This window comes from Megalops cyprinoides, chromosome 10, assembly GCF_013368585.1.
Source record: "Megalops cyprinoides isolate fMegCyp1 chromosome 10, fMegCyp1.pri, whole genome shotgun sequence".
Lineage (NCBI taxonomy): Eukaryota > Metazoa > Chordata > Actinopteri > Elopiformes > Megalopidae > Megalops > Megalops cyprinoides.
Window position 1 is genome coordinate 31,364,152 of NC_050592.1, and position 9,263 is coordinate 31,373,414.

Consider the following 9,263-nt stretch of genomic DNA (forward strand, 5'->3'; position numbering starts at 1 on the left):
GTAGGTGACCGTGGCTGGTGGTATATTACAGATATATCTTTGCTACCTGCTGGTATAAGGGAAGATATTTTGTTTTTACTTTTTTACATTGCTGTGTAACATGAGAGTATATGCAATATACATTAAATATTATATGACATGTAAGAGAATTGGTTCTGTATACCAACAAGAGAAACAAAGCAGAATTAAAACAACACACTTTGTAGTGATTAAATAAATTTTCAACTATAAGATCTTGGTACTCTGTTGTAATTCATGATATTGTCTGGTATTTTACACTTCAGTGGGTTTCCGTAATTTTAAGTGTAAAGAAGTGAGCCATATATGAAATCTCCTGTTAATTATGATGTATTTGCCATACCACTTCAAATAGGCTTCAAACGTTTCATTAGTTTTCGATCATGCTGTGAGCTGACCTTCAAACTAAGCAACAATTAATGGCAAAATTCACTCCAAAAGACACAGCCAGGATATTTTGGTCTGTCAGCCCAAGCACTGTGCTTTTGTCTTTTGGAGTGAATTCCATTTAATGGTTTGTTTGGGTTGAAGGTCAGTTCACAGCATGATCACCAGACCCAGGGGCAATTATGTGGTAAGGAGGAGAGTAAAATATAAAACCATGCTTGATTATTGATGCCTCTTTGAAGTTCAAAGTAAAAACTCTAAGCTTACTCGCTCCTGAGGCCCTGACTGTAAACCTTCATATGGAAAACTGTTGGTTCAGCTAGACAGCAGGGTCCTGGAATACCGAGTGATGGATGCTACCGATCTGTTGAAACACAACAGCGACATCATGTGTGGAACACCAGAATTACTCCTGAAGATAAGCCCAGAAAAGCGTTACACATCAGGAATCACTTAAAAGACCCTGAACATTTCCCATATTCCTGAAGAGGGTGTGCTTATTGTACAGTTATGGAAGGAAGACCAAACACTACACCAATATGCTTGAACTTACTCATCAGGTATTTTGTCCCTAAATCACTGGTTCTGTATGGCCTTTACGCCTATATATGTTGCAGTGAAAAAATGTAATTCCCTAACAGATTCGAATCATTTTTACAGGGCTCTACTCTCATCCTGACTCACAATTGCCTGAGAGCAATCCAAGCTACCCACATTTATTACATTTATTAACTGCCCAAACCCATTAAGCCTACTCCAAGCTGCTGAAAGCAATTCTCTCTTCCTAAATGTTACCAAGTGCCTTCACGCTGTGTAGACGACAGAACATTGATGTTAGTACTGAAATTTCATGTTGAAATGAACTCCTTTTGAATATTCCCAGAACTTAGACAACCCTCTACATTAATCAGGGAAATTTTCGGCATGGGCAGGATATGTTCATGTAATATAATATGGTCAAACACACAGCCTAAACATTACTTATGGCTTGTATTTTTCAAGTGGTTATGATCCTCATGACCAGGCCTTACATGCCAATATACTTTAGGACACATTTTCTTTATGTAGATCTTGATCCAGGAGTGTACAAACCTGGGTCTCCTCAGGTGGTGTTAAAATGTGCTCCCCTTAAACAGGCATGCGCAGAATAGTGTTTACATGATATACATCATTTTTGCAAAATGGAATTCATTCACATTCAGAACACAAAGACCTTAGACATGTATTTTAAGCATGATTCTGACAGTGACAACAGTCCAAACATTAAAATGGTACTGCATACTGTTTACCATCCGATTTATTAACTTGGATAGCAGTACTTGAACTGACTGCCTTGTACATCATGTGGGGTTGGGAAGACAGATACATGTAGCTGTAAGCCTCTGCTTCAGGTCAAGGAGAAATGTGAGACACTCGATCACAAAAAACAAATTCAGGAATTATCTGCTTCCTCCTCAGCGACTTAATGAACAACTCTTAAGGGAATATATCTACATCAAGGAACCGTGACATTCTGAATCGTGTGTAAATGCGTGACAGTATATTCAATTAACTTCTAGAACAGGAGTTGAAGTATCAGTGTGAGCCACTAAATAAAGCAGCATTATGATGAAGTACCACATTAATAAAATTAGGGAAAAAATTCAAGATTATATGCACCGATATCCTTTCATAACAGCAATGTAGTTATTCAGAATCCTACAAACGCCAACTACCAAGATCAAGTTTGGGAGCACAAAACTGTGTTTTTCCCATGAAAGACCCTCCTTTAACCTATATGTCCATGAAGCTACAAGGCAAGCCGCAGCTGCCACTGCTCCACCCAATCAGCATACCGAAACCAGGTAATATTTCTCAGATACTGTCTATATTACTTGTGTACTTAGTGTTCCAACACAAGTATACATGAGTCCATGAACAAGCCCAAAGCACCATACAAAAGAAGGACAAACCGCACTTAATCTGTTCAGCAGATTTATTTATAACAACATCAACAAAACGTGACTTTACTTCTCGCCCTGCTGCTGGTCTGGCATACTCCTGATGATGTCAGAGTCACCTGTCGGGAAACAAAGAGTGTGTCACCTCAACCACTTTTCACATGCCGTATTCCCAAGTCGCTGTTTCACAACACACTCTGCATCGATGTATCTGATTGAGAAAGCCAAGGTAAGCCTTTGAAAATGTAACCAGTAGGGCAGGAGTGAGAACAGAAGAGACTTGCGGGTCAAATCTGTGAGCTCTCGAGCTGGTGTCAATCTAGCAAATTTCTAGCCCTGATCTGATCACAGACTGATCAAACAGACGAGAATTATTCGCTGAGAAACATATATGGATGCTAAAAAAGGGACACATTTACAGGTATCCCACTAATTCTAAGCAATTACATTTGGCTGTTGTTAGTGTCAACTGGGTTAAACAACAACAACTTACATTGCAAATCTTGGCATTGGAAAAACTACATTGCGTAAACTTCAAACACTGAACAGATTAATCAATCCAAAACAGCCTGACCAGAGACCCTGTCTGTGCATCATGACATCCACAAGCGTAAAAAGGATGAGACAAGTCTCAGAGAGCTTCAGCAACAGCTGAGAGCTCCAAAACTCACCAGGATCGATGATTGCCAGTGTGCACACTCTGTAATATTTGCCGCAAGCTGTACCAAGTTCAATGTTATTTCCACTGTAGTGATGGACACCGGTCTTGGCCAGCATGGCGTAGTATTCGATTTCAGACTTCCTGTAGAGACGCAAACGTTGTGGTTATGGACAGACATTCGGCAATCCAATTCAACGCAACATTACGTATTACAGCTGGAGCAAATGAACCACCGCCAGCAGCAGAACGCTGAGCTTCAGCCACTCGTCGATGAATGGCCATTGCAGGATGGCATATTCACAAACCGGACGCAACCGGCGAAGTGCCCCAACGGCGTCTGCAACGCTCACCTCAGTGCTGGGCAGTTGTTGGCCAGGATCACCAGCTTGGCTTTTCCCTGGCGGATCATCTTCAGAGTCTGTTTGTATCCCAGCACATATTTGCCGCTCTTCATAACCAGCTGGAGCCGGGAGTTGATGGACTCCAACGACTTTTTCTGTGTACGAGGCGAGAAAAGTGGTTATGCCACTCATCTGACTAACCTCTGCTCATACTTTGGTCAACATCTACTGATTGCATAGGAACATTAAACACCCGTTGCTCCAGTTCCAACACTTGGCGAAATGCACATTTAAAAGGAGACATGACGACACATCTAACCACACCATGCAGTTGACGCCAATGCACAACAATCTAATTTTACTAGAGATACCGGGAAACCTCTTTTCAATTCATCTTAAAACAAATGTAGCTTGGCTAAACAAATCCACTTTTTGCATGTGGATAAATGCATGCTGATATCTTGCTAGCCACGCACAGAAAAGTCCGTGTTACGTTCAGGTGGAAACTAGCTATCCAGCTATCAAAATGAGCACTGGACCAGCCCACCTAATTAGCAACCAGTTTATGTCACTTTAAGTCACTAGCACAGTGTGTTAAACGAAGACAGGAAGCATCTAAAGGCTGAGTATGGTTTGTCAGGTCTACGCACTTGCGTAAGACTTTTTATGAGACGGTTTTTATAAAACAGACTCTGTATGAAACAGTTAAAACCACTCCACAGTTAACCAAACGCAACTCCCATACATAAACTCCACGTGAGGAGCTAGCATGTTAGCCGTTTCCCTGCAATCGCAACACCCGCGCGGCTCCGCATTCATTTCTTCACTCACCGTTTTCTTTGCGGCCACCATTTTCGCGGTTTGGTCCCCTGCGACCCACCTAAACAATATAAAGAAAGTGAGACTCCACTCTTTCAAAACATATATGTCCAGGACCTGGCAATTATATCAATCGTATATATTTTATCACAAAACACGGAGCGCAACTCACCGGCCTTCAGCTAATATGCAGCCTGAGAGAAAAAGGAGGCAGTACCCATCGTGCTTTGCGCTTGTGCAGAGTTGTCATTATCGCGAGAGCGAACAAAGTAGGGAAGAAACCCTTGAACTCCTCTTCTGTTTTTCAATTTTAGGGCTAGGGCTATAGGAAACATAGGCGTTATTTACGCTGGGGACATGTCCCCACCACTTTTTGTCGTGGCCCATTTCGTCCCCACCACTTTTTGAAAGCCTTTAGTTAGCTGAACACGCAGAACCCGTCGTTGTCCCCAGCACTTTTCAAAGGAAACTGACGCCCATGATAGGAAATACAAAAATGCCAAACTATAGGAGATTTCTGACAAGTAGTGGTAACAAAGCTATGCTTTCTGCATTTGTTTGCCATTACATCACAATCTCAGGACCACATAGACTCAATGAAGAACAGACGATTGTCTTGGCTGGAGGTTTTGAAAAAGCTGAAGAGACAAAAAGTATTCAAAAAGACAAAGCGGAGAGCCTACCTGATTTGAGCAGTGACCATGAGGAGGCTGACACGAGAATAGTGCTACACGCCACCCACTTCACCAAGACACATGCGAGAGTATTCATCAGGTGTGATGACACTGACATGCTTGTGCTGCTCTTGTATTATGCAAGTTGCAGCATGGACTCCGCTTTGCTTTTCATGCACAAAGGCTATGCTGGCAAAGAGAAGTTTGTGCCAATCAGTACAATGTACAAACAGCTGGGGAAACCCTTCTGCCAGTGCCTTCCAGCATGCCATGTACTGACAGGATGTGACACAACGAGCAGTTTTTTCAGAATAGGAAAAACAACTGCTGTCACAAAACTTGAGAGGCACTTGGGAGAGTTGACTGGCTTAAGTCACTTTGGTTTGAGTGGAAACCTGGAGGATTCATTGCCTGTGGCCTGACAGTACATTCTGATTCTGTATGGCCAAAAGAAAAACAAGAAAGGCAAACAGTGTACCACTCTAAACGAGTTGCGGTATGTGCTGGCTTCCACCTCCGACATGCCTGCCTCTCATCTACCCCCAACAGAGGATGCATTAGGGCACCACGTACTGAGAGCCATGTACCAAACTGGCATTTGGTGCCACAGCCATCACCATCACCAAAAGTCAGTGCTTTGGAGTCCTGTGGGGAAGGGCTGGAGGTTGACAGGAGGAATGATGGAGCCTGTGATATATGACAAGCCAGCAGCACCTCAAGAAGTGCGAGACCTGACTCACCTGTACTGTAAGGACAAACAGTGTAGTCAGAGGAAGGGGTGTCCTTGTATTGCAGCTGGCTGTGCGTCTGTGTGTCTAGAGTGCCCCAATATAATTCTGGATGAAAGCACAGTTGCATCCTAAATGTTGGGCAAATATCTGTCAAAACAGATATTTTGACATAAATATTGACATACATCAGCAATGTATCTTCAAGAAAACAAAATACCCCAGTGCGCACATTAAATCCTTCCCCAAGAATGGAAATTGTAACCTCCATTGTACATAATATCATATCTAGGATAGTCATGGTACTATAAAGAAAACAAATGTTGGAAATGATGAACACATCTTTGTTCAAAATGTTAGAGTTAAATGTATATAGCTTTTTGAATTAAGACATGTTTTGTGTCTTTCTCTTCACATATTTACACCAGTGCAGTGTGGTGGCACAGGGTGTCTGTTTGGGGCTAGTGACACCAGAGGGTTAATTGAATGGTCAAACAACTTGCTTTTATGAGAAGATAAGTCTCTAGTACTTGTAAATTACATTTTGTGGTCATTGTTGTCCTTATTTTTTTATTTACATGCATATACATATACAATTTCCACCTATATTCAATGTATGTTTAAGGGTATGTATTTTCAAAATATTCAGAGATATTGATGACTTTCTTGTTTCACTGTATGCATCAACTGCCTGTGGACAAGCAGTCCAAATTTGGTGAGTTTCTGGTCATTATTCCCAGAGATACATGTGATAAAGCAGACGCTGTCCCTGTTGTAGAATCCAAAATTTTCACTATTTTTGGTTTTGGGGAGGATCCAAATATCATCCAAATAAACCACTTGTGCAGTATATTTTTTTAGTTTATTTATTTTATACAACCATCCATTTCATAAAATAAACATATCAAAGATATGAAAAAACATGGTTGTGCTTTGTTCTGCCTCGGGTGGAGGTATCTCAACTTTTGAAGGCTTTAGTTCCTCTGCTACTAGTCTGTACGCAGTGAAGCATATAGCTGCTACCCACAGGTATGGAGTTACACTGTTTTGGAATTCACAGTCAGGTTTGCAGCCTGGAATTCAAACCTGTAGCATAAGGAATCCAAAACCAGAGAGAAAACACTAGCACTATTCTGCAGAGAGTAGAAGTAAACCCAAAATATCTGCCAGGCAGCAAAACAATTCCCTCTTTTCCCTAGCACAGCATAGTGTTAGCACACTTTAACAGCACATGTGCCACAGTTTCAAGTACCCTTATCGCAATGACTGTCAGGGTGTTTGCCCCAGCCGTAACCTGGTCACCGATCCCTCACCCATTTGTCCCCTCCCAGTCAGGGGCCCCTTCACAAATAAATGTATAAAATAAAAATGTGCCCCCTCATTAACAGCAGCGTTCCACTCCAGCTACCATTAGCACTTAGGCCAACCCCTATTCTACTCTGTCCTGTTGGGAAAAGACACCCGCACAATGGCTAAACCCAAGGCATATTTAGCGGCCTTATCTGTCCTTCCCCTCCACCTCCAAGAGCTGGAACCTGCATGAAACCCACCCAGCATGCTGTCCCATGTTTTCCATGCAGACGCACCAGCAAGTCCAGGAACAGGTCAGAGTGAGCCACCAAGTGTGACCTGTGCAGCTATCACTGCTACCGAGCACTTTGAGCAAATAACCACCTCGTGTCGTTTAACCTCCTTGGTCCATTCCAACAAACAGTAAATCGCCCTCTTTTCAGCTGTGGAGACTGAAATGCCATTACACAATCAAAGTCCCCAGCAAAAATTATACCATGTGACCCAGGAAATCTCTTACAAGGAGGGAGGTGTTAATGGAGATTCCAATCATTGGTGTAACTTGCTAGGAAAGTGGAAAGTGGAAAGTGGAAAGTTTCTTCAAACAAGGTGTATTTGGCATGTTGACACAAATGCACAATATTGCCAAAGCAATTTTCACAGAAATATAATTAATATGAAATGAAATGTGTATATTACTATTAATAATTATTATTATAACTATTGTTATTCACAGTAAATGTATCTCTAAACCTGAAATTAACATTGACTAGTTTGCAAGAAGAGATCTATCATGAAGTTCTCCAATCCACAGAATGCAAAAACTTTTAAGGGAATCATTACACTGATGAAGCTTAACACAGGAATGATTTAATGCATGCAGTTACCATTTTATCTTTGTCAATGGGTATACAGAAACCAGAAGCCCTTCTTCCTCCTTGTCTGCATGGACAGGCTTCTATATCTGCTTCTATATTCCATCTACCCTTGGGTACTGCCTTATATTTTGGGGGTTAAATAACCTTGTGCCACAGTCAGGTGAGAATCCTACCTCAGATCTCAATCCAAAATTCTAATTTACTTGCCAGTTTCAGCAAACACCTGAAATTCATGTGGGGGGGGGGTGAAGGGGAAACTTTAAGAACAGGGATAGAGCCAGGAGTGAAGCTGGAGCTCCTCTAGTGTGGGTCCTGATTTCTCTTGGAGAGGAGACAGAAAATGTTTGACTGGACTGAGAAAAACACTGTCAAACAAATAAACCCCTCTTTCTCCTGCTGGCTCCTTACCTGGGGTAAAAGTTCTTCAGTAAATGTCACCTGGCTCATGGTCACCTTATTAAATTTGGTGAATGGCCACAACCACAATGACCACAAACCAGTCTGTATAGTGTATCACCACTGCAGGGAACCAGTGCAGGGGTTGAGAGGTATGCAATAAACAGAGACACCTTACAGTATGGCCAGTTATACAATGAGGCATATAAGGATATGACAGTTTAATATAGTGCCACACTAAGACACTGACAGAGAAAACTGCTGTGTAAGCACTACATTACAATGATTAAAGTGTAAAGATACAATAGAAGGTTACCCCCCCTGTATCCATCAAAGAATCAGTGTTTACCTCCATATTCCCAAATATCTATTAAGATGCATGAGCAACCCCCCTCACTGACCTGGAAACTCATCATAACGGGATGAATTTAAGAGGATCCCTGCAGCCAAAATCAATGAGATTTTTCAAATTAATCTCCCTTGTATCTGTTTGGATGAGGAGATTTTCAGGCTTTATGTCTTGCACAACTCCCCTCTCCTGGCAGCGGTGGAAAGCTGGCAGTAGCTGCTCCATCACTTTGTGCACCTGGGCCTCACTCAAGACGTCCCCCTGGTACCAGTACATTGTGGGTGCTGGGGCTAGGCTAACATATAAGTCATTGGGGTTTTTCCACTGTAGGAATAAGAACCAGGAGCTAGAACTGGAATCGTGGTTCTGATTTGCTTGGTTTATCTGCTCTGTGAGGCAAAACAAGAACCATATGATGTAGAGTTATGTTACTGAAGACCTATAACAAAGCTGATGCTAGCTAATAAGAAACTGTTCCTACTGCCCAGGAAGGCCAATTAGTTTTAAAAAGTTATCAAATGTCTTTAAAGCCCACAGATTAAAGAAATAAAGATCTTTTTGGAGGCTTATCTGCATTTAGTCAGCTAAGCCTAGTAGCAGGTGGGAGTAAATAAGTCTGCTTCTGTGCAGACAAATGGCACTGAAACACAAACAGGAACGCTGCTACCTCTTTATTCATAGTTCTCTGGCTATGGCTCTATTGCTCCCTGTCTTGGGCTGTGACAGGTGATGCAAGAGGTACTTACAAGCTGCAGTTCATCATCCTCAAGCTTCTCTGCATA

At 42.0% G+C, this 9,263-nt stretch overlaps 1 protein-coding gene across 1 annotated transcript; it reads right to left on the minus strand.

Annotated features, from left to right (window-relative positions):
• Positions 1-2,400: 2,400 nt before the first annotated feature.
• Positions 2,401-4,381, minus strand: LOC118784913 (60S ribosomal protein L30). Its single transcript, XM_036539392.1, has 5 exons — positions 4,339-4,381; positions 4,179-4,227; positions 3,357-3,502; positions 3,017-3,147; positions 2,401-2,464 (listed from the first exon to the last, which is right to left on the minus strand). Exons 2-5 carry the CDS (start codon positions 4,197-4,199, stop codon positions 2,412-2,414), a joined length of 351 nt encoding a protein of 116 aa, XP_036395285.1. The 5' UTR covers positions 4,200-4,227; positions 4,339-4,381; the 3' UTR covers positions 2,401-2,411.
• Between the last annotated feature and the right edge of the window lie 4,882 nt (positions 4,382-9,263).

What these genes read in the sequence shown, in the direction of transcription:
- LOC118784913 (XM_036539392.1), bottom strand. Translation starts at nt 4,199, where the DNA reads ATGGTGGCCGCAAAGAAAACG. An exon ending in TGGTGGCCGCAAAGAAAACG is followed by an intron (nt 3,503 to 4,178) that starts GTGAGTGAAGAA and finishes CCTCGTACACAG; the next exon opens with AAAAAGTCGTTGGAGTCCAT. An exon ending in ACTGGCAATCATCGATCCTG is followed by an intron (nt 2,465 to 3,016) that starts GTGAGTTTTGGA and finishes GTTTCCCGACAG; the next exon opens with GTGACTCTGACATCATCAGG.